The sequence below is a fragment of the Sphaerodactylus townsendi genome, linkage group LG12 (genome assembly GCF_021028975.2).
Source record: "Sphaerodactylus townsendi isolate TG3544 linkage group LG12, MPM_Stown_v2.3, whole genome shotgun sequence".
Lineage (NCBI taxonomy): Eukaryota > Metazoa > Chordata > Lepidosauria > Squamata > Sphaerodactylidae > Sphaerodactylus > Sphaerodactylus townsendi.
The window spans coordinates 34,621,522-34,647,192 of NC_059436.1; the positions used below are offsets into that span (position 1 = coordinate 34,621,522).

Here is a 25,671-nt window from a genome sequence, read left to right on the forward strand (position 1 = left end):
CTTTGGTAGATGTCTTTTCTGCTATGTTTCGTATCTTTCTCCCTATCTGTCAAATATACTGTGAACGTTAATTGTAAAAGTTTGTTCCCCCGCTAGAATTTTTTCAACACCTGTAAACCCCGATTCAAAGCACACTTTGGACTTCTCACACAGTCCTTTTAAAAGGTTGGGTTTCTTTCCCTTTAACGGAGTCTTCCCAGCAAAACAAACCCGCCGGGCCGCCCTCTAGATGGCGCTGCCGCTCGAACGAAACCAAGAAGGAGACGCTCTGGCCCACTTTCCAGAGGGGGCTTCTGCGGAGTCCCCTGGCCATCCGTGCCCCCGCGGTTTTGGCGGCGCGCGCTGCACTCATGGTGAACTTGGGGCTGTTGCGCGTGGAGGATGAAGTGGCGGCCAAGCACCCGGTGGGTTCCTCACTGGGACCCCCAGAGACCAGGCCCCCCATCCGGCCACCTTCTTGGCAGATCAGCTGCCAAGTTCCACGGGCAGTGCCAAGGGGGCACCGGGAAGACCCATAGCTGGAATGCTGGCAAAGACCCGTCTTTGCCCTTGGCAGGATTTCTGCGCTATTAATGGTGGATGAAATGGAGACTGCCACCGAGGATGGGGTAGTAGTAGGTGGATATACTACGGATAGGCGGATCCGGCTGTTAGCCAGGAAACCTTCAGAAGAAAGGAATTCACTAGCAGTTTCAAGATGCAGCGATATTTATTCAACACACTTTCGCGAGGCGGAGTGCTGACTTCTGCAGGGGCACTGAAGTGGGCTTCTCCGCTGATGCAAAGGCTGTATTACTTCGCCGGCTGGGGGCAGCAAAAGAATAGAAACGGGTGATTTATTTATCTGGAGGGCTGGCTATTTTGAGCTTTGCATCCAGATGGGAAAGTGAAATCATGTGAATGTTAGAGTAGGAAAAATTCATTGTGGTTGGTTTCCCGGAGAAAAGCTGCCTCAGTTGAATTCCGCTTGGTCCAGAATGCCTGTGTGATCCTCCACTCCCCCCATGCTGCACCTAAGTGGTTTGCATGTTAATTTCCACCTTACTCCCTTATGGCCTATCTGGCTACACGTTTTTGATCCTGCAAGCTCCCCAGGGCAAGGATCTGTCATTCTGTATTCTGCAAAGTGACATGAATTATCATTAAGTAGCTGTTAAAGACATGAGAACCCATCCAGAGAGGAGAAAAATGAACAAGTCTGGGGGTGGGGGGACAGGAGACAGACACAGTTTGGTTTAACCCTGTTGTTAAATATAATAGTTGAATATGTATACCGCCCCTTTCTTAAACATAATCTTTTAAAAACTGAACTAGCTTAGAGGCCTGAGTCAAAGGTTCATTCCACACATGCAGAATAATGCACTTTCAAACTGCTTTCAGTGCTCTTTGAAGCTGTGCGGAATGGCAAAATCCACTTGCAAACAGTTGTGAAAGTGGCTTGAAAACGCATTATTTTGCATGTGCGGAAGGGGCCAATGGGCTTTAAAAGTCATAGCCTGGAGCTGAGAAGAAGATCTGTGGAGGAAAGCTTCCCCCCCCCCTTTCTTGTTTGCTTACATATCATTAGGAGCACCGTGCGTGTACGTGAGTACGTATATTCGTACGTACGTGTGTGTGTGTGTAAAATGCAGTTAGGATTCAGCCAATGTGGCAGCCCCACATTGAAGGCAAAAGGCTTTCAAGGGAAGTGAGAAGCAGAGGTGGTTTGCCATTGCCTTCCTTGATTGTCTCTCAGTACCAATCCTGCTTAGTTCCCAAGAGCTGACAGGATCAAGCTATACAATGCTGCCTTCCATCTCCAAAAGCAGCATATACATACCAGGAATGTGCGTCACTTTTCATGTAGTGTTCACGGTATCATCTCCTGAGTATTCTGTTGTATTTCTGAAATGACATTTCTGGACCATAGCACAAAAGGTTTACACCCTGGCCTGACCTCTGATGAAATGAAGAAATTATCTCCACCCTTTTGCCGGTGCTCAGGCTCTGATTGCAGCTTGGTCTGTGGGGGTGTTTTTAAAATGAAAAGTGCCAGACATGTCAGACATGCTTTGGAGTGATTGTGACTCCTTAGTGGGTTAATGACAAGCACTGTAGAATATGCTAAGGTATTTATTTACCATTATTCTGTACCATTTTATCCTCATACCAATTCATGAGATAGGTTAGACTGAGGGTGTGGTGATCCACGCCCCCCCCCCCCCCGTAAACTTCCATGGCAGTGTGGGGATTCACACCTGGATCTCCCAAATCCTAGTCTCATGCTCCAACCACTACACCATGATTAGTTCTTAAGATGTGGTTGCTTGCATTGTATGTGTTTAAAGTTTGATTGGGAGAAGCTTGTGAATTTTTAAAGAAAATTGTGTGTTGTCTTTGCAGGGGCTGTCGGAATATGCGGCCTGCCAATCCTATGCTTTCATGAAGGGCATTGGCACCTTTATCACAGGTAAATCCATTCCCAGATTTACCCCATAGGGTCAGTAGTTTGTAAAATTGCAAATAAATATCCTGGGTTGCAGCTGTATAAATTCTTTAGACTTTGATGTAATTAAAGTGGTTCACCTGCAACTGAATGTTCCTTTCTTTAAAAAAAACAACACCTTTTTCACGGGTGGCTAGAATATCAGGGGGAAAGTTCAGCCAGAACTTTTCTCTCCGGAAATTACATGCCTACATATAGGGGATATTTTCATTTGGAGGAGCATTCAGTCCTTTGAGTCACCGTCTGCCATCGTACATAGACAGCCCAGACGGTCTTGGTGAAGATTGCAGCCTTAGGGTCATGCTCGTCACCTGTTGCTTGAGTCATTGGTTCATTTGAATATTTGCTTCATTCTTAAAACCAGGTACTAAATGGCAAAAAAACCCCATCTAAAACAGGCTTCACTTTCAAAGACATTAAAATGTTATCCAGACCCCAAATGACTAATAACAGAATATCTCTGTTGTAGCAGAACGCAGCGGCAAAAAAGGACTTCACATCAGCCAACTTCACATCAGGCAACATTTTTAAAGAAAAGCCAACAAAAGGCTGTCCAAGGGACAGACCTGCTTGGATTTTGCTTGTTTTAACTGAACCTGAAACTGACCTTTTTGAACTGACTGTTCATCCCACACACATATTCCTTGCTGTGCCAGTTTTGCCAATATACAAAAGGAAGCCATGTGACACTTTCTCTTTGCCATTTTGCACAAACCACAAATTGTTGGCCCCTTTGTCATATCTGTCAAGCATGTAGGCTGGGTAGGGGGTATCCACTAGCACATCCTGTCCTTTAATGTCTCTCATCTAAAATTATAAACTGCCTTGAGTCGTAGAGATAGGGTAGAGTATAAATGTAAAAAAAACCAAAATAAAATGAAACCCTCACTTCGCAGCTGGCGATTTCTGCCTTGTGAGAACACTGTGTGAGAGTTATGTATGGTGCTGATAATTGTATCAGGGGTAATCTGAATCTCTTTATCTGTCTAAACAGGCACTGGGGTGGCGTTTGTCCTTCAGAAGTTCAACCAGAAGATGCCCTATTCATTGCACTGGAACATCCTCATTTCCTTGGGTTGGTACTTAAAAAAATTGCATTCAGAAGATTACCTCTTTCCCCTGTCCCACCTTTACTGCCCTTGTGTTACCCTGCCTAGCATCTGTTTGACCACAGAATGTTTGGTACCTAAATGATCTGCTCTAAAGCTTACATGCATTTTAGGACAAAGAGGCAAATCCAAAATTCTGTGCATGTGCTGTTGTCATATTTCTGTTTTGGATTGCAGTGAGCTGTATTGATAGCAATACTGCTGGATTTACATAACATGTTAAAATATTAGAAAATGTTTCATGTGTATTAATTACCTTTGCAATAGTTCTGCTGAGAAGATCACATTGGAATGCAGCGTTAAACTTCACATGAGTTAATGAAGGCTGTGAAATCTGATGAACGCTTACTTGAGATTGTTTTACTGAATTCAGAATCCTAAGTAAGGCTCATTCCGCACATGCAGAATAATGCACTTTCAAACTGCTTTCAGTGCTCTTTGAAGCTGTGCGGAATAGCAAAATCCACTTGCAAACAGTTGTGAAAGTGGTTTGAAAACGCATTATTTTGCGTGTGCAGAAGGGGCCTAAAATATTTGCAGCTTTCCTTCAAATGATTTCCAGTTTGTTAACATTCTTCTTGGTGTTTACAGTTGTGGGTTCAGTTGCCAGCTATGCAGTCACCCGGCAGGAAACCAAAAAGTGTACTGAGTTATGGATGTTCCTGGAGGGCAGAGAGCCCCTGCAGAATGTGGCCACAGGTGAGCAGAATGAGGAAGCTGAAAGGTTAGAGTTGAAGAGGGAACAGAAGAACGAAAATAATCTTGTAATGGGAAGAAAAAGACTCTTACGCCAAGTTATTTTGTGTAATGTATTGTCGAAGGCTTTCATGGCCGGATTCAACTGGTTCTGGTGGGTTTTCCGGGCTGTGTGGCTGTGGTCTGTTAGATCTTGTTCACCAACAGAGGGAAGTCTGTTCCACACTGTGTACAGTGTGTGGATCTTTCGTTTTGTTACACAGTGTATAACAAACTTCCCCCTGTGATACACCTCTGAAGATGCCAGCCACAGATGCAAGCAAAATATTAGGAACAAGATCCACCAGACCACGGCCACACAGCCCGGAAAACCCACCACAACCAGTTATTTTGTGTAATTTTGGAGACCTGTACTTTAAACCCTGTGTTTGCAGCCCTCACAGGTTTTTTGCTTCTTTGATCTCCGATTGGTGAGAGTTGCAAAAGTTGAATTCTGTGTGCTGTTATGATTTTGAATTTCTCCTCTCTCAGTATCCCAAACCCCATTTTGATCCCCCCCCCCCACGCAAATCAGACTTTTGGATCTTTCTTTTTGTTCCTGTCCCTCACAAAAGACCCTGGCAAAATGCACTTTTCAGCCATGTTTGTGTATCGGTACATTTTCATTATATTACGTACATGTAAATGATGTGCATTATACATATAAATTGGAAACCAACAACTACAACTAGAGAACGTGATAAAAAAATAAGTGCCTTGGCTCTGGAACCCCTTCTTGCAGCTGTTCATGTGATTGACTGTTCCTGTTTTGTTCTTCCTGTTTACCTTTTCATTTGTTCTGATAGACAGAAACTTGCGTTTTCTTTGTTGTTGATTATATTGCTGATGTAAGTGTTGTGCTGGTTTTATTAGGGATTTTTGGATGCCATTTTACTGCTGATTTTTAAATTATTGGGGGGTTATAAAGCTTTTAAAATTAAAATAGGGGAATCAGACCCCTTTTATCTGTAGGCTGATTATTATTAGGAATGCTAGTTCAATAGAATTGCCATGTTCAGCAGCAGTGTATCACTGTTCTGCTAATAAATGGGCAAGGAGCACACAGCTGGCTGATGCTGGAAGCCAGTTGCTTTACAGATTGCTTTTGGTAGCAAAATTGGTTGTGTGTATGTTTCTTTGATTAACCAAATCCACCTAATTCTATTTTCATTCCTGCAGAAAAAGTGCCCACTCAGGATCCCAAAGAGAAAACAAGAACAGGAGAGAAAAGGAACAAGTATGGAGATGTTGTGAATTAGCCAGAAGGTCCTCTCAGCAGGCTGGCAGAGAGGAGAAGTCTCCTGTGCACAGCTGGACTGAGCTTCATGCAGCTGGAACTCTTTCTAGGTTAGGGCCCAGTGAGGGGTTATCTTAAACATGTACTCTATCAGTTCCCCTTGCCTTACTGTAACGTTAGTTAGGGAAACATGGGATGTGTTGACCCTATGCAATTTGTTTTTCCGCTCAACCAAAAACGTTACTTTGCATCATGTCTTTCCCTTTCCAAAAAAGCTGGGTAGAGAACAGTGGAATCTAGATGCACAGCAGTTGTGCTTTGGATTTTGCACTTGGTTGAATTCTTCAGTAGTATGCAATTCAGCTGCATCCTGAAAAGTCAACCCGGAAATCTGGTTTTGATTAATCACTTTACAATAATGTGTTTGTTCTCTTCGGGGAACCAAAATAAATATATTTGTGAATTACCACCCTTGTTTTTTTAGCATGTAAAGGCAGCTGGAAGGATGGGATTTATTCATGGTTTAAGATGCTTCCGGATGCTGACAAAAAAGCTTAGCTTCGGGAGGGGACTGTTTGTGCCAAAAGTAAAATAATTTTTGCACTGAATTGTCTACCTTAAGCAGAAGGGATGGGTAGCCAGGCCGATCTCAGCAGCTCTTCTTAACTAAGGTTCTTGGCTAATTTAATACTGCTTGCAGAAATTCAACCACATTTGGACAATTTCTTTCCACCAAGAAGCCCCCTTACACTCTATTTTTATTAGGTAATATTGACAATAGGTTTTTTTGTTTGTTTTTGTCTTGAAAATAATATATAACATAAGATCCAGTACAGATCCATTTCTGTGTGGGCCTCCCTGCAGAATTCCAAACACTGGAACACTGTGACTGGAACATTACCCGACCATTCATAGGACTATTTAAATCCAAGATCCATCAGAAGTATGAATAAGAAAGGACCTGCATCACCACATCTGCAGTATTACGTAATTCTTCCCTCTTCTTAGTGGTGCATGATGAAGTTGGCACCAGACTGTCAAAACAACACATCCAAACTGTATGACTTAATTTGTAGCTTCTTCACTGGTGTGAATTGCGGTTCTTTTATCTGTCAAGGGTGGGACTGAAACATTTACCTATCAGTTGCCATTACTTTTGTACAAGGAATAGCCTTGTTGGTACATGAAATAAAAAATTCTTGTCTTTTCAAATCCTGGAAACCCACTAGATGGGAATTAAATATTAATATTTTTTAGAATAGGTAAAATCTATTTAGGTCTACACTTCCATTGCGATACAGGATGGTCTCCTCACCAGAAATTAGCTACTAATTTAGCAAAGAATAACGCCCTGTCCATTACTTGCTTTTTTTACACCAGAGGATCACAATGTTTTCCTGCTGCACTCAAGGTTTTCAATGCAAAAGTATGTTTGCAATTATTGTATGGCACATCAATCTGGATAGGCTCTTTTGATCATTCTATGGAAGGTATTCAGTCCTGTTTTCTGTACAAAATTCTTGGTCGACCTCACTGCACACCATACTCAGCTCTTTGCCTGGAAACTTGCCATCACTTGCTTGAGACAAAAGCACGGCTCAGTACCCTTAAGTTCTGGCTATGTCTTCTTTTCAACTCAGATTCCACCAGTCTCACTTACCAACTGCTCCTGGATCGCCAGTCCTCAGACTGGTTAGTTGGTGTTGAATAATGCATCATGGGAGTTAACCTAGACACCAGCGCCTCCTAGTATCCAACTTCTGTCTTGAAAACTTGTTGAAGTCACACCTACTTGGAAATCAGCCCCTGTGACCAAGGAGCCCCTTTTAAAATCATCTGTTCTTCCAAGGAGCACACACATGCACCCATCCACATCAATTTGGCAATACCAACATCTCGTGAAGTAGATTAGGCTGGGAAAGGAGGAGGCCCAAGAGAGTTTCACAGTTTGTTGGGGTTTGAATGAGCCTATCCCAAGTCCCTGAATGGCTCATGAGAAGAGAGGGCAAGGCAAGGAGGGTCAGCTGTGCAGCTTACCACCACCATCACAATGTGAAACAGTTCAAGCAGACAATAATAAACAATGCAGTAGGAATTGGATTACAGACCTGGAGAACATTGCAGACATAAAACTCTGAGGCATGACCTAACATAAACAGAAAATGGGTTACAACAGTAGAAATGCGAAAAACAATTGCAACAGACTACAGACCTCTCTAGGCATCAACCTCCTGCGTTGTTTCATTATGGTTCAGTTTTATTCCCAGCTCTTTAATTTGTAATCAAGATGTTGTTTTTCTTAAAGCAGCAACTGTCCTCTTGCCTGGACAGTGGTTTCTGGAGCGGTGGTATCTCCTCTCCTTGTGGTAAGCCTGCCACCTCTGACTTACCAAGAGCCCCTGCCTTCAACATCATCTTTTTCTCTGCATTCCTGAAGTCTGTTGAAAATAGGCAAGGGAGCTTCGCTAAACATGTCAGGAAGCCAGGACAGTTCATGTGTGCAAAACAAAGTGTAGATAAGACAGATGCTGTGATAAAGATAATAAGAGTAATGGGAACAGCTATTAAGCTGCACCTGTTAAGTCATGAGGATCATGAGGATTCCACCTGTGTGGAATTGGATCTGGGTAGAGTTTGTTTTTATACCCTGCTTTTCTCTGCCTTTATGGAGTCTCAAAGTGATTTATGATCACCTTCTCTTCCCATCCCCACAACAGATACCTTGTGAGATAGGTGGAACTGGGAAAGTTTGAAGAGAACTGTGACTAGTCCAAGATCACCCAGCAGGTTTCAGTTGTAGGAGCGGGGAAATAAATCCAGTTCACCAGATTGGAGTCCACCCCTCATTTGGAGGAGTGGGAAATCAAACCCAGTACTCCAAATTAGACTCTGCCATACGGGTGTGACTTTTTGGGGAGGGGGGTCAGGTTTAATAGTTCTGGAAATTTTTGAAAACTCCCTCCCAAAGCCAAATCCCCCCCCCAAAAAAACTCCCCCCAAAGCCAAATATTGTTTTTTTCAAGAATTCTAATTTTTTTGGATCTATTAAACCCAAATTGGAAAAATTTGAGCTACCTTCACATGGGTCTCAGATGCAGCAGGTGGTAGAGAGCAGAGAACTGGGCTGGCCAGACTGAGCCCAGTGGTCAACTTTGGGCTGCCTTTGGAGATGGTGACGGTACAGAGCTGAGTGCTAGACCAAGTCAGCTAGCCGGTAGGTGAGGGAGAGAAGAAGAGAAGGGAGAGAGGTTCCCTTACAGAGGCGTAGCAAGGGGGGAAAGCGCCTGGTGCATCGGTGGGCCCTCCACCCCCGCATCACCCTGGAACGCCCCGTTCCACCCCAGAATGCCCCTGGAATGCCCTCACCACACCCTCACAGGGGCGCACGCCTAGTGCGTTGCGCTACCCCCTGCCCTCTTGGAGCTACGCCTCTGTTCCCTTGCCTTTTTAAAATGGCAGCAGGGCTGAAGCAGCCCAAAGAAAGCAAAAAAAAAAATCCGTATTTTTCAGGTTCCGCTTTTCAGATCCTTTAAATTGCCACCCTTTTTTCAGGAGGATACTCCTCCCCCAATACTGATAAGGTATTTTTGGGTCTTTTTCTGCTTGGCTTTGTTGAATGCACACCTCTAGACCACTGCTCTTAACCGCTACGTGTTTGATCTTGCAAAATATCTTGTGGGTTTGAATGTCCTTGTTCTGGTATCTGAAGGGCTCTCACCAGCTTTGATCCTGGTCCAGATATTCAGTGGTTCTATGATCCATCATGACCCACCACCCCCATCTGCGGGGGCATATCTGATCTCAGGTGCCTGCAGATTGGGGCTGTGATGTTCTAAATGTTCAGGAGTTGAACTGTGCAGGAATGAAATAATTTCTGAAAATAATCCTCTCCTTTCTCCCTTCCCCTCTCCATTTGGCATAACTTGCTCCTGGAGATTGGGTGGATTTGTTTGTCTGGAAGGCAGAAGGTTATAAAGTGAGCCAACAGGGAAGGTCTCAGATTGCTTTGGCCACTGCAAGACCTCTGCCAACTGGAATGAGCAAAGACCAGCTTGGATGATGAAAGGCCTTCTCCTCATTGCTGTGCTAGCTGTTGCATATTCTTTGGGATTTGGGGCTGAGGTTCCTGTGCAGCCAAACTTTGATCCCCAACAGGTAACAGGCAAAGTATTTTCCAAACGGGTTTAAAACCAAATGTCAGTGGAGAACACCAAACTGTGTGGATCCCTACCAAAGGATAATTCCAGAGTCAGTAGCTGCATTAGTCCCTTGTGACAAAACAGCCATCTTTCCTTCCATTGGCATCCAAAGCAGCTCATGTCATTTGCCTCTTCATTTTATCCTCACAGCAACTATGTGAGGTAGATTAGGCTGAGAGTTTGTGACCGGCCCGAGGTTTCTGTGGCATTAGGCTTCTGTGGCAGAATATGGTTTCAAACCTGCGCCTCCCAAATACTAACTCTTGACTCTAACCACTACACGGTGCTTGCTCACTACTGAAATATAAACTGCAGGAAGAAGGCTCAGATTCTCTTGATCCTTTCCTGATCGAGGCTGTTGGATTTTTGACAGCTGCAGGTTCTCTGAGGACGCAGTTAAAAACAGAGAGGAATTTACCTCTAGCTTTTCCTTCAGCATGGCAGGGAACTAAACCGGCAGCACATTTTGAGGGCCCCTCTTGCGCCTTGAGTTTTTAGATATTAGCTGACTGCCTACAGCACTGGCCAAGAAAAGGAAGGAGCAAGGGGACTTTCCAGTTCTCCTTTTCTTTAAATAGTTGTTAGAATAAAATGGTGCAGCTAATGGGCTACATTTTCTTTGGGACTGTATCCCTGTTAACAGCATGAAGATTTCATGTTGCAGAATCTCAGTTTCATATTTAGGAACAACTGGACCTGAAATAAATATTTCAGTCATTTCTATCCAGTCTATTAGAGTGATCTGTCTGGCAAATGATTTACAGAATTTAAAGGATAAATGCAGTAAAATAGCAATTAAAAAAGCTGCAACTGTAGCAACAACAGCAGGTAGAGAACTCTATTTGGACTAACCGTGGAGAGCTTTTCAGAAACTGCACAGAAAAATGTACTACGCTTTGTCTAGTCTAGCTGTTACTTGATCCTGTGTAGTTGTTACTTCCCCAGGAATGATCTGCTGCTGAGCCAAGGGACTCTTGGCCACCCAGGAACAAGACCTTAGCAAGAAGCATACCTGTACTGTGAACTTGAACCTTATGTCTTTTGGGATCACTGTTTATGAGTAACACTGTTGAATATGAACTGTACAGCATGAGCTTACCAATGACGCGGGCAAATCAGCAGAACATATAGTTTTGAAAACAGGAGGGCATAAACAAATTTTACTGACCAGAATCTATTCTCCAAAACTGAAAGCCCTGATTTTGTTCACTGAATCATTTCCTTTAATGTCCAGTGGTAACTTCCGAGGTGCCTTTTATTTGAAAGGAAAAGTACAAAATGTTGTTTTGGATTTGAATCTACTAGGTTTCAAATAGCATTGCCCTTGATCCTGGCTTTCAGCGAAACCTTAAGTAAGATTATACCCATCTAGGATGTAATGCTGCTTGCAACTGGACAATTGATCTATTGGATTGGATTGATTAAAGTAGCTAACCTACGAGGTGCTTTGAACTATTAATCTCCCTGAAGCATTATTTACCCAGGCATAGAGTGCTGCCATCCCATCCCAGGGTATGCCTGTATAAGAAAGTAGTGAAGCTGAATACTTACTGAGAGTTGGACCCAGACAAAGTTTTCTGCTATTGGAAGTGATGGGGTGATTTCCATCAGTTTCCTCTTCCTGCAGCAGTTTCCCTTTCCTGAGGGTCCTTTGGCCTCTAGGAGCAGCATGTTGGGAAGATCATTTAACTCGTAGGATATGGAGGCTCTTCTTAGAGAGCTTGTCCAAGCCTCCCTGCTCAAGGAAGAGTACACAAGACTGTTCTTTCATGAATGCGGGAAGGTTATTTCACTAGCTACCCTATATTGCAAACTGCATTTCAGTCTTTCAAACTAAGAATGAACTCTATTTCTCAATCTCTGCCTCTGTAGTTTGCTGGGAAATGGTATGCCATTGGAATAGTGAACTCTAATGGACCACCTGAGCATATCCCAGTCCTAGACCATACAGTGGAAACCTTGCCGAATGGGGACCTCCTTATACGAACACGAACACAGGTCCCTGAGTAAGTTCCTTTTTCGTTTCTATGACCATCTTCCATCCCTATATGCAATCCATTCACTGCAGATTGTTTCCTTTTGTGAGCTACCCAGTAACTTTCCACAACCCAGGAGATCACATTCAAATTAGCAGGGAATTAGACAAGAGTAGACATTAACTTGCAAGATTTTTTTCCCTCTGTAAATCATGATAGAGAATATCCTCTGGGTTTGTGAAAGTTCAGGAAAAATTGTGTCTTCCGTATAGGCATTTGTCATCTACTGATTTTTTTTTCAATTTAAAGACTTTATTGTTATTACAACACATTGGAATAAATAGTAAATGGCATCTATAAATAGACCATTACATAAATGTCTAATGATTTGTTTCTATAGTAGGGATTATGGCAGAGCTTTCACAATATTATTTGCTCATTAAAAGAGCTTCTTTTAAAATATATATTTCTTAAATCTTGCCCTTGTTACTTTAATTTTCATCTGAGTCTCCCACCATATATGTCTAAAAGGCATTCCCACAGGTTGACCAGACGTCCCGCTTTTGGCGGGACAGTCCCGCCTTCAAACAATTTGTCCCGCGGGTTATTGAAATTGTCCCGATTTTTAGGAGGCTGCTGCACTGCCTTCTGGGGCGCAAGGCAGTGCGGCAGCCTCCCCCGCGCGCTGCCGCAGGAGCACGGCCTTCTGGGGCTTGCCGTTTCCCGCCCTGTGACAGGGCGGGAAATGGCAAGCCCCAGAAGGCAGTGCGCTCCTGCAGCTGCGCATGCATGTGCGCACGCATGGCTGCCTACCCCTGTCCCGGTTCAGAAAGGTGACCATCTGGTCACCTTACATTCCCACCATATATGTCTAAAGGGCATTTTCCCTGCAATTCCTTAGTCTGTTACGTATATATGATGTAAGACGTTCCATGACACCATGTTCTATTTGCTGCAAATATTATCCTTGTTGTTGTTATCATACATTTGAATAATTCATTATAAATTTTCAGCACACTGCTTGGTATTTTACTAGCATATTTTTAGGGCCAATCACAAACTTAAATTTTTTTTTTTTGCATTTCATCACAGATCTCTGTCCAGTGTTTTCTTGCAAACCTCAGGCTGCTACATAAGGGCTTTCCCATCTTCAGACTATTCTGAACTACAGGAGGCAACCTTGGAGACTAACTCCATAACTATCAGAGATATGAATGTTCTAGGGGGCTAGACAATGATCTCCCCAATCCAGATCATGAGAAGGTTCTTGAGAAAAGGTGCTGTCACTGACACAAAGTGCCCAGCCTTAGAGATGAACTCTCCAGCCCCCGTATCAGATTGCGATTCAATTCTGTTTCAGATAGGAGGAAGGGGCTCTCTTCTGTGGAAACATTTATGAATTTTCTTCCTTTCCAGGAAGAACAAATGCAAGAAGAAAAATATTCATTTGACACACAGTGATCATCCTGGAGTGTTCACTACTGGTAAATACAAATAACTCCCTCTTCTCTTGTATCAGGTTTGGCTCATATGGAAAACAGACCAAGAAAATATTCATGTTCATGCCTCTGGAAGATAATCTCTTTCAAACCACTGACCAGTGGTGGGATCCAAAAATTTTAGTAACAGGTTCCCATGGTGGTGGGATTCAAACTGTGGCATAGCGCCAATGGGGCTGGGCTGGGCACGACGGGGGCGTGGCCAGGCATTCCAGGGGTGGGGCATTCCTGGGCGGGGTTGTGGCAAGGACGCAGCCGCTGTGCCGGTCCTTGGGTGGGAAACGAATGCACGCAGGCACAGGCTGCCACGCACGCCGGTGCACCTCCTGCTAGACTGCTTCAAGTTCAGCGCGCTACTGCTGAGAGGAGGGGCGTAACTAAGGCAAAAATCACGTGGCAAAATCACCAATTAGTAACCCCCTCTCGGCACACACAAATAATTAGTAACCTACTCTCGGGAACCTGTGAGAACCTGCTGGATCCCACTTCTGAACCACTCCCAGACTCCCAAAATCTGCACTGTCTCAACAGTGTAATTTCATGCAAGTACATTTCCCCCATTTTTTAACAGTTATGGAAATGTCTCCCTCCCTGTTTAAAAAACACAAGTGCTCTTCTCTCAAAAATCGGTGCATTGTTACATGAAAAGTGAAGTGTAGGAGGACACTGTTATGGGTGGGGTGAAAGAGGGGAAGGGGGGGAGGAAAACCCCCGAAAGAGGCATTGCACTTGCATTTTTTTCACCTTCCCTGCAAAGTGAAAAAAAAAGCTGAGTTTTCTCTGGACCTGGAAAAAGTGGGACTCCCCCTTTAAAAAGCGTAGTCACTTCAGAGCAGTTGTGTAAGGAAAAATCTAATCCGAATCATACATCAAAGCTGTTGGGCAATTAAAAATCTGATGTGAAGCAAAAGACTGCTTGAAACAGGAAACACATTAGGGCATTGTCTGAATTTGGGTCTGAATTCTGCACTGGAAGTTTAGGGGAATATGATAACTCAGCTTTTAACCTATCTCTTCTGACTTTATTTCCTAAGCAACGAAGCACATCTTCACTGTGGTGGAGGCAGAATATGGAAGTTACTACATTCTTTACATTGAAACGCCTGAAAAAAATATTTTGCAATTTTTTGGTATGTGTCATGGAGAACAATGGGGCATCAGAAGGTGTTAGGTGTTGTAGGAAATGCATGATAAGTTTTGAAAATGTACTAGTGTGATTTGTTAAAAAAGACAAATTTCTTGTTTCAGTTTGATCTAAGGTGCAAGCATAGAGACATAAGGGACCCAGTTCATATGTAATGTAACATTGTTGTTAATTTTATCTACATTTAACTTGTGAAAGCACAGCTGTGGTGTTTCCCCTAGGTGCCCCAGCCCCGCAGGTGGCTGTACCGACCCACCTTCCCTGACCTGGGGGTTGGACTCCCCAGACGATGTTACATTAGTTTGGCCCTGAGGGCCAAGGAACAGTCTCGCCCACAGGGCGCCCTGCGTAAGGCCACGCCTTGTACCCTCCTCCCGTACCCTGGCCTTGAGTCCCGGTGCTGGTTTGGCAGAGCTACTAGTTGGCCTGATCCCTCTCTCTCTCACTCCTTCTGTTGCCTCACAGAAGAGAGCCCCCTGATTGTTCCCTTCCTTCTCTGGCTTCCTTGCCCCACCCTGTTATGTTTCACAGGGGTGGGATGGGTTTGCAGCTGGTGTAAAGCCCAGGGTTCCCCAGTCTGTTTCCCCCACAGCACTGGGCAGCAGCCCCTTCTAAGCTCCTTCCTCTTTCCGCCTTGCCTCTCTACCCTTTTCTCCGTGTTCCTTCTTCACCACTCCCTTCCCCTGCCAACACCCTCCCCAGTCCCTGCTGCAACGGCAGCTTCCAAGGCCCATTTCCCTTCTCCTTTTATCCTGTTTTCTTCAGCCTCACCTCCTTGGCCCAGCTGCAGCTCATCACTGTCTCTCACAGCCGGTTCAGCTGTGAGAGGCCTCTCCCTGCCAACTCTCACTCTGCTGGCTTTTACTTTGCCAGCTGTTATTCTGCTGGCTCTCCCTTTGCCAGCTCTTGCCCTGCCTGCTGTGCTGAGTCCGGGTGCCGGGCCTGGGGACATGGTCGCACCCGGACAACAGCTTGTAGATGATCATGCAAACACTGGTTTGCCTTGACAAACACTGGTTTCATCATCTCCAGTCTAAAGCAGGGGAGAGAGATGCTGAAAACCAAGCCAAGAATTCTGCATTTGAACATCAAGCAGAACCCAGATAAGGTTAATTGTAGCTAATAAATCAGCTACAAACCATGGTGCCAGCTCTTCTGTTGATGAACCTTATGTATCGACAGTTAGTAGAGTGCCCTTCCTTCAGACACTCACACTGTCATTGGTTTAATTAAACCATGGTTTTGCATGATGCCTGACCTGAGCCACACCTTGACAAATTTTGCTAGTTTTCTCAAAACTCTGTTGAATTTACTGATAATTCCTCAAATATGTTCCCCCTGCTTCCATTGCCAAAAGGCTGAACACAGGGTAAAGCAAGAGGTTGGAGTAGATTTAGGGCAGTGATGGTGAACCTTTTTGAGACCGAGTGCCCAAACTGCAACTCAAAACCCACTTATTTATTCCAAAGTGCCAACACGGCAATTTAACCTGAATACTGAGGTTTTAGTTTAGAAAAAATGGTTGGCTTTGAGGCGTGCGTTACTTGGGAGTAAGCTTGGTGGTAGTTGTTGGCTTTGCTTTGAAGCATCCATGCAACTCTTCAAACGGGTGCATCACGACCCTAGGAGGGTTTACTCAGAAGCAAGCCGCATTGCCAGCAACCAAGCTTACTCCCAGATAAAGGATCGAGCTTTAGTTCTATGCATGAAAATCAGTGGGGTTTAACAGCGCTTAACAGGGTTAGCTACACTGCTTCCCCAAAACTAGGTCTTAAGTTTAATGCTAGTAATCAAGCCCAGCGGCCCAGGCCAGCCTAGATGTGTGTGGGGGTGTGTGATTCCTCCCCCCACATGATGAACTCTGTTTGTGCGTGCCCACAGAGAGGGCTCTGAGTGCCACCTCTGGCACCCGTACCATAGGTTCGCCATCACTGATTTAGGGTTTCCATATCCAAACTGACCTGTCTCTGCACTGTTGCCCTTCTTTTTCAATCTGACTCCTCCTTTGGGTTGCAAGCCAGGAAACCAGAAGTGCCTATAATGATGAAAAGTATGTACCTGAGCCACGTGCAGTCCCTTGGATTTAAACGGAAGTTTGTCCTTTATTTGAACATCATTGGTAAGAGCACCTGGCTTATGTCATTTATTTCTATCTTGGTTGGAGGGAAAATTGCGACCAGTGAGGCAAAATTAGATTCTCTAGCTGGTCCCTGTGAAAATGCTGCAAGAGAGCAGCGGGTTATTCAAAGTCAAAATATTCTTGTTACGAAAAGGCCAACTAGTTTTTAAAAAGGGAGTGGAGCACTTTCCCTATCAGGAAGGGCTTGAGTGGCATTAAAAACCTAAGGCTGGATTGGAGCATATAAATCTATCCAGGGGGCTGCATGTATCAAGATCATATTCAAAAGAAAGAGCAGCTTCCAGTTGACGTGTATTGGTTCAAAGAGTCTGGATTCAAGCTGGGATTGAGGTGTTGCTGTCCTGATAGATCAGTGGTTCTCAACCTGTGGGTCGGGACCCCTTTGGCGGTCGAACGACCCTTTCACAGGGGTCGCCTAAGACTCTCTGCATCAGTGTTCTCCATCTGTAAAATGGATAAAATGGATAAATGTTAGGTTTGGGGGTCACCACAACATGAGGAACTGTATTAAAGGGTCGCGGCATTAGGAAGGTTGCGAACCACTGTGATAGAGCATCCTACTCCCCCATCACCTTCATTAGGTATTGGCATTCTGTCATGCGACATGACACATCTTTCTATGGCACCCTTTCTTAAGCACAGAGGCATATGGGGGCCAAATGGGGCCCAGAGAGGAAACCCCCTCTGGGCGCTCCCCGTGAGCTGCATGGAGCTCAGCCCCACCCCCCACGCCTCACTTACCTGAGCCGGCGGCCGTCCTGGGCAGCCTGGCGGGGCGGTGCCAAGGGGCGCCCCGTGGGCCTGTGCAAGGCTGCCACCCACCCCACCTCCAAGCTGGCGCCTTCCAGAGCAGACTGCCGGGGCAGTCCGGCAGCAGCCTACTGTGGCCCGGCTGGGCGCTCCTTAACCCCACCTCCATTGGAGCCTGCTCCAAGAAGGTGCCAGCTTGGAAGTGGGATGGGCGGCAGCCTCTCCGAGCAGCTGCTTGGTCTCCAGCCGGCCAGAGACCAAACAGCTTACTCACAAGTTGGGCTCCAGGAAGAGGCACAACACTTGGAGCGCTCAAGCCACCACCGCACCTCTTCCTGGAGCCTGACTCACGAGTAAGTTGCTCGGCCTCCTCATCAGCCTGACAAGGACGATGTGGGCGGGGCGCACGGAAGTTTCCGTGCGGGCTAATGTTGTGCCCCCTCCCATGTAACCAACTTAATTGCGCCTGGAGACATGGGTTAGCCCATGTCTCTGGGTAGATACGCCCCTGCTGAAGCATCTTAAGGCATGTTTGTAACCCCATGTGTTATGAGGGTTGCCACTTCCCCAGAAAAGAGAGCAACGGCCATACAGCCATTCACAGCATGGAGATCTTAATAGGATAATCTACAAAATCCTGTAGATCAAGCTGCAGTGAAAGACACAAAAGTGGGCAACGATGTGGGCAACCATCTCTTGCTTTGATGCCAGTGTCTCTTTCCTTCCACAGATTGGTGCCGTTAGCTGGATCCAAGGAATATGCTCCCCTCGGTTGCTGGGCATTTTGCCATCTCACGGATCAGTTGCCCCTTACATTAATAATTTAATTTCCTCACAACAGTGAACATGCCTTTTCATTAACCATAATAAACACATTACCTTCTGCTCTATTCCAGGGAAGATTTAACAAAATCCCACTTAGACAAACTCTGTCCTTTTTCCTTGAAGGAGACAGAAACTGTTCAGCATGTACTTTTGTGCCATTGGTTTTATGCAAACATTCAGAAAACTTGAATTCATCCTCTGAAAAACTCATGTAGCAGCTCCTCTGATGAGAGAATTGTGACCTACTTATTCGCTGATTTTGACCCAATTGTTATTAATACAGTAGCTAAATTTCTTGTTTTAGTGATAAGATTAAAAGAACAACAGAGTTAGGCCCCTTCCGCACATGCAGAATAGTGCACTTTCAATCCACTTTCAATGCACTTTGCAGCTGGATTTTACTGTGCGGAATAGCAAAATCCACTTGCAAACCATTGTGAAAGTGTGTGGAAAATGGATTGAAAGTGTGTGGAATGGACCTTAGTTAACCTGATTTTAAAGCTTTGTATTTAACCTTTTTTATGCCGATGATGATGATGATGATGATGATGATGATGAACAGCCCTGACAGCTTTACCAGGAGAGCCTGGGAATTGAACCTGGGCATTTGCTACACAACAAGCATGTGCTATACCATTAAGCTATGGTGTGGCAGCCCATGGGCAGTTAAACCATTTGGGTGGTTGCTGATGCCAATGCCTTGGCTGCTGATGCTAAAACCTTGGGAAATCTCTCCTCCTTGAGCAGTCGCCCTTAAAACCATGGCTGTAGTTATGGGCAAGGCAAGGCAAGGCAACCATTCTAGGGAGGGAAATCAGAAATCCCAAAGGAAGTCAGCCAGTGGGTAGGACAAGAGGAAGAAATCTTGGCGTAGCCACTGGTTTGAAGGAGGCAGTGCCAGCCCATCTGAACAACGTAGGTGCTGAGCATCGTCGCCCTGAAGGACGGGGCTAATAATGGTGTAACTATGGAAGGGTTCTGATTATAAGCTGAATAAATGACTGAAGCAGTGATTGGGGGCTCCAGTGGCCATCTGTCCATGAACAATAAAGGGAACAAGGTGTTCCCCCACCCTTCATATTCCCTTTTGCAGTGCCCGAGATTAGTACAAATGTTAAAAGGCTAAGTTTGATCCATATTAAGATGATCTTGTATTTTACATGCCTGGAAAGTTGACAGTCCTGAGGAAAGTTTAGAATGAAGCTGTACGTGCATATCCAAGAGAAGCCTCTTCATCATTTGGTGTTGTTTATATTCTTTCAGAGAAGTTAGGTGAAAAAGTGTGTAGCTCCAGAATCATGCCAGCAGTACCATTGACTACAATATCTACTGTTCCTCCTCCTGTGACATAACTTCCAAACCCAGTAAAAACACTGAAAAACTTTGTTGGGTTTGGTGCATGTTTGAATACATATATACTGTATGCTAATGTGAAATTTGCAAAGATCCCCATTCCCTCCTTCCCTCAAAGTTATAATTTCTAAAACAGAGACATGTTACCAAATAAACACCTTAGGTCAGGGCCCCCCAACCTTTTTGAGCCTATAGCCGTGGTGGCAAACCTTTGGCACTCCAGATGTTATGGACTACAATTCCCATCAGCCCCTTCCAGCATGGTCAATTGTAGGGGCTGATGGGAATTGTAGTCCATAACATCTGGAGTGCCAAAGGTTCGCCATCACTGGCCTATAGGCATCTTGAAATGTTGACACAAGGTGTCGGGCCCAACCACAAATTGGCCACCATGCAAGACCAACCACACAACATTTGTGACAGGAGGTGGAGCCACACACAGATAAAGCCTGAGTGTGGGAGAGAAGAGGACTGATTAAAAAAAACACACACACGGGAAAAGACAAGAGTGAGAGAATAAAACCAAGACAGTTGCTGCTGAAACGATATTGGTTTAATCTGCATAGCCATTCAGAGGTCCTGGTGGGCAACTGCCTCATGTTACCACACTCACCTTCTAAAAACCCTTGGCAGGTGCGAGGAAAGGTTTCAGTGGGCACCAGACACCACTTTGGGGATCCTTGCATCATGTTATAGCACATTAAGGAGGCTTACTTTATTACCAAGAACATATCCACTACACAGCTGTTCCCTTCTTTCCAAGACACTTAGGGATCAAGCAACATGCAAAGCAATGATTTTTTAAAGCCAGAGAGCAACCCCCCCCCCCAAAAACCCTCTACAATTCCACCCCCATTTATTTATTAAAATATGTACACCCCACCTTTTTTCCATCCCCCGAGGCAAACATTCTGTGATTGTGTCCAAGACCCTGTGTCAGAGTTTCAAGGGTTTCTGCATGCTCAAAAAGGCTGGCCATCTGTGCTCTTCACTTTGGTCTCTATGCTGTATCTTATGGTCAGTTACTTCTATGGTGTATCTTATGGTCAGTATAAGCACTGAAGTAACTGCATAAGATCTCACTTTGGAAGGCTGAAATTCTTCTCATACTGCCCATCTCACTTAGTCAGTTTTCTGCTAGAAGTGTGGGGTTATGCTTCACAGCTCTTATTGATCCTGGGTAGGTAGGTGATTGCTTCTGGGTCAAATGACAAATTTCCGGCACGGTTCTTAAATTTTTCTTTCACCTCATCCAACACTTCTTCTTTCCTGGCTTCAGACCAAAAATAAGAGTCACATTTAGAATCATAGCAAGGATGACTGGACAGAAAGAATTCTTGTGGTCTCCACTGCCACAACCGTACGGCAGGTAGGTTGACAGTTATGTCTTGGGAAATGGGGTGTGGTGCCTGGGGAGAGCAGAGTCTGTTGGGGAAGGAAGCTCAGCAGGAATGTGAATCCATCCACTAAAGCTGCCATTTCCTCCAGAACTCAGCTCTGGAGATCAGTTGTGATTTTCATGGAACTCCATGGAACTCCAGGCCCTACCTTGAGGTTTGTAGGGAGGTAATAAAATAGCCGATCAGCAAGGGCCATGTCCAGAATCTTCTCATTATTGTAGTCACAAATAGATCTCTGGGTTTCAGGCCTAGTGCCCCCAGTTTGGCCTACAGCCTGTTCTACCAAACTGTAAACACACTGTGGACCAGTATGGTACAGTGGCTAAAGTGATGGATTGTGGAAACTAAGTCAAATCTAGTCACAAACCTCATTTAAGGGCCTTGATAAGTCATACTTTTCCATTTCAATGTTAACTTGTTACAACTGTGTTGATAATCTGTAAAGTGCATTGACCACCCTCACTGAGATAGCTTTTAAAATAGTGAAATTCATGAGGGAAAATGATTCTACCAATGGCTGTTATCCATGAAGAATGAATTAATGGACAATCATTGTGCCTTGAGTTCTAGTTGCTGGATGTTGGGGAAGCAGCATTTTGGGAAGCCTGGTGCTTTTGTGTTCTCCTTGTGGGCTTCCTAGAGGCATCTGTTTGGCCACTGTAGGAGAAAACATGAAGACCCAGGCAGATTTTTGGTCTGACCAAGCAGCACTGCTCTTATGATGTTTCATGAAAACATGTATGAATCACAATGGTTTTTTTTAAAAAGAAAAAGGATTCAAGAGGAGTGATCTGGAGCAGTTCAGAGATGTCTGGAGACCCTTTCCCAACTCTGCTCCTCTCAGGTGGCCTCTTCCCACATCTGCTTTTGATCTTAAACTGAAGGCTGTTATACACATTTCCATGTAATTTGTATTTCAGTTCTCAGGCTGCAGATGATGATGATGATGATGATGATGATGATGATGATGATGATGATTTCAATTTATATACTGCCCTCCCGCTAGGGGCTCAGGGTGGTTTACATCAATAAATACATTAAAAACATTAAACAATTACCAACATACTAAAACACTTCACCCTCACAAAGTTAAAACCTATTTTGTTGATGGTGTCAGAATTTTTCATTTTCCCCTTCTCTCTCTTCCCCGCACCCACGGGGATATCACAAAAGGTTTGTTTGAAGAAAATTAGAATATCCAGCCAGTAGGGGAAGGTCATTCGGTGAAATATCAAAGTAACTTTGAGGGACACAAGGTGTTTTCATAAGTGTAGCAAAATGTATGTTCAGATGGTACTATATGCATCTGTAGATCACATTCTCTGCTTTGAACTCCAGATCAGGAATTCTTTTGTCTTGTCCCCAAAATTGGAAGTTGCACCCTATACCTCCAACACCCCTTCCCATTGGGCCCATCAACATTCATGATACGTACCATAAAGAAACAGATCCTTCTCTCCTTCCTTGGTAAAGAGAATAATATGGAAAGTGTCATAATCTGTCTCGACAATGTAGACCGTGGTCTTGTCATCTTGAGAAACAGAATCACAACAGACCCATTAAAGGGGAAGGGATTTCACTTGATACTACATAACTTCTCAACTTTCAGGCTGCAGGGTCCAAAAGGTGTGTGCCTTGGAAAATTTAGGTGCCATGTTGTATGCATTCACTACTCTATAGTCCTGAAAGAAGGCAGATCCTGGGTTACATTGCCCCCACCTTCTCTGCCATAATATGGTCAGTGACATCAGAAGGGAATGAGGATATACCAGGATTCCCTAATCAAACCCATACTGCAAGGTTTTGGTTTGATTTGGGTTGCAACCGAGGCATGCATGGAGAAGAAGCTTCAACTCCCCCCTGACCACAACTTTTCTGAGTTGAAGTAAAAGTCACAATTGCAACCCCCAACTGGGCAGCATGTGCTTGGGGATTGAGCCAAAGCTGCAAGTTACATATGACAATTACCCTGACAAAGGATGAGGACCACCCCCCACAACCTGTGTTCTCCAGTATGTGTGAACCATATATACAGCTAGGAAAAAAAGAACAGTTGTTAAAAGAGAAATGGAGATGGAACTACTCCTGGTATATCTTCAAATTTTGTTTTTCCTCTCTGGTCAAAGCAGTATTTGAAAACATGCCTAAGGATGCTCAAAGTGTCTGCACCATGAGTGGCAATCCTTTTTGCAACCTTTCCTATTTTTAAAATACAAAATTAGTTTTCTATACTCTGTCTCCATCCTAACAGGGAAGCAAGTGGTTTGCACTTACCAGAAGTTGCGAACTCTCCACGCCGAAGAGGATGGAGAACAACCCTTTTTCTCTTGCAAGTTTCCCCCCTAGAAAGAAAAGAAGTATTGTCAATTATTCTGTGCAAAGCAGCAGTCAGTGTAGCAGTCTGCAAACCCATCCATTTCCCAAGGATATCTTGAAGGTCAGAAGGTGGGCTTCATTGCTGCTGAGCGCTCTTCAGCTAGACCCTAAGGTCGCTCCAAGTTGTCATAATGACACTTCTTTTTAGAAAGCGGATCTTTGCTGCGAGTCCTGGATTTTGTAAGGAGCAAGAATGAGATTCAGCTGTTGTTAAAACAGGCTAGGAAGTAGGAAAGGCATCCTCTCCAATATTCCACACAAGAATGAATACTTGCTTGTAACACACACACACACACCCCCCCCAACTTGGCCCAGAATTCCTGTTGAAGCACCACCTTCATCCCTTCCGAAAGGAGGAGGCTCCGCACCATCTGATTTATGCTGGACTTCTTCACTGTACCCTAGAATATCCTGCACTGTTTTGAAACCCAAGGAAGTGTCTGTTCTTACAACTAAAAATGCACTCTACTTTCTACATGATCAAGGCTGCAGAAGGTTGGTTGACTTGTGTGTGCGCGTAACACTCAAACACCTAAGCTGCGTTTTCTCTGCCTTACAGAATAAAATTGAATAATCACAGCAAAGGAACTTACTGAGGCATCTCGACTTTGAGAGCCAGGTCTCCATTCTTTAAGGGTTCCATCGTGTAAGCATAGACTGGCCTTTCTGGTGGAAACAGAACCTTTGTCGTGGCAATGGGATACCATTTCCCGGACATCTAGAATGAAGAATTCTGTTCTTAGTATGTTATCCAGAAATGCGGATTCCTATTTAAGGTATCTAAGGAAGCCACTTGCCCTAGTCAATCCAGTCTGCTGTGTACTCTTTACAATTTGGGGGGTGATAGAGAAGGGACCTCAGGCAAGAGCATCGTAACCTGAGAGTGGGACGATATGCAACTTCAGAATTCTCTTGTGTCAGTTCTGATGTCCTACCTTAGATCTTCGATGTCAAGTGAGGATGAGGAAGGGAAGCTTCTGGCATGGCAGGTCTGTTGTTAATCCCAGGACTACTGGTAGTTAAAGAACCACAAAGAGAACATATCTTCGACATAGGAAGCTTCAGTGCTGCAAAGTCAGCTCATTTCTCTTTTCCTGCCTGCCCAGCAGTTCAAGCCAAGCGGCTACTGTTTATTTTTATTTATTGATGTCAATATTTTCACTAAAGTTCTGAGGAAGTTCCATAGACACAGCACCAACTAATTTCCCCTCTGTTGCTTCTGCAATGCTGAGTCCCCCTCCTGCAGGGATCCCCACATTATCCTCTTTTTCACTCCTGCCTGGCCTAGACAAAACTCACTCCCCATGAGACAATCTTTTTGCTGGTACCTTTTCAAAAGAGAAGTTTGGCTGAACAGGAATGGGATTTTGAGCATGAAGCAGGCAGACGGAGGCTAACCCAACCATCATCATCACCACACTTTTCATTCTTGAGAGAGTCTTTCTGTATCAGCTTGGGGAAATTTTGCAGCAGCTGGAAAGATTTCATTTCTTTGATACCGCCCTACTTTATACCCTCTGCAGATGTTCCCAGAGTTCAGTTGACTAAATCTACCCCATCTCCGGGGGGGGGGGTGGGGTAATGGGGCCATTTGAAGAGCAATGTTTCACTGTTGCATAGAGCGTGGAAATTCTGGAACACCCTGTACAGGACAGCTCATTCTGCAGATCTCTGGAGGGAGAACCTGGGAACAGATATGCCCCCTACAGCACAGGTGGTGGGTAGCAGTGAGCATCACTGGATATCTAGACTATGATTGAACACCGCGGAGAGCCCCTTGGATGTGGGACAACTATTCCTCCTATAATACAACTAAATCTAACTTTTTAGATCCAGGCGTATCCTCTGCAGCAAATAAGCTCCACTTCAGAGTCTGTTCAAAAGTTACAACGTGAATACTGAGCTGTGAATTACATCTACATTAATAGCAAGTCCCAAAAGGGTATTTCTTTAGGACTTTGGTATCACTGAGGTGACCAATCCCATCCATGGTGCTAATGCCTGTATAACGTTTCTAGTTCCACTCCTAGGCTACAAAAACAAGGAATGGCACATAACAACTGGAATGTGAAGAGAAGCTAATCTCATTCATCAGTCGCTGAGCCTCACTCTAGAAATGAAGTCAAAAGATCTTAAAGTCGGCCTAAAAGTTACCAGTTCCTTTACACTTTTATATATAAGAGCATGTCTCTCTGTAATTCCAGCCAGGGATCAATCAAACCTACTTCAACCATATAGGCTTTGAGTTCAGATCTTAGCAAAGAATATTTTTTGTATGGTGGTATGACTGGTGCAGCCAACATTATTTAGCCACAGAACTGACTAAGGAGATGGAAAAAGAATCAGCATTTAGAGGAACAAATCATGAGTTAACAGAAGTAAATGATTTGCTAATGCCAGACTTTTCTTTCTGCTATTTGGTATAGATTCATACAACATGCTA

At 44.5% G+C, this 25,671-nt stretch overlaps 1 protein-coding gene and 1 long non-coding RNA gene across 2 annotated transcripts; both read left to right on the forward strand.

Annotated features, from left to right (window-relative positions):
- Positions 1 to 250: 250 nt before the first annotated feature.
- TMEM141 (transmembrane protein 141) lies at positions 251 to 6,032 on the forward strand. The gene is made up of 5 exons (XM_048513116.1): positions 251 to 404; positions 2,383 to 2,449; positions 3,480 to 3,560; positions 4,186 to 4,293; positions 5,509 to 6,032. The coding sequence occupies exons 1-5, from the start codon at positions 351 to 353 to the stop codon at positions 5,586 to 5,588; spliced, it is 390 nt and encodes a 129-aa protein (XP_048369073.1). The 5' UTR covers positions 251 to 350; the 3' UTR covers positions 5,589 to 6,032.
- A 5,558-nt stretch (positions 6,033 to 11,590) lies between these two features.
- Positions 11,591 to 18,513, forward strand: LOC125442081. The gene is made up of 5 exons (XR_007245939.1): positions 11,591 to 11,771; positions 13,158 to 13,225; positions 14,275 to 14,370; positions 16,402 to 16,503; positions 18,005 to 18,513. It is a non-coding gene; the product is annotated as an uncharacterized LOC125442081 (long non-coding RNA).
- Positions 18,514 to 25,671: the final 7,158 nt, after the last annotated feature.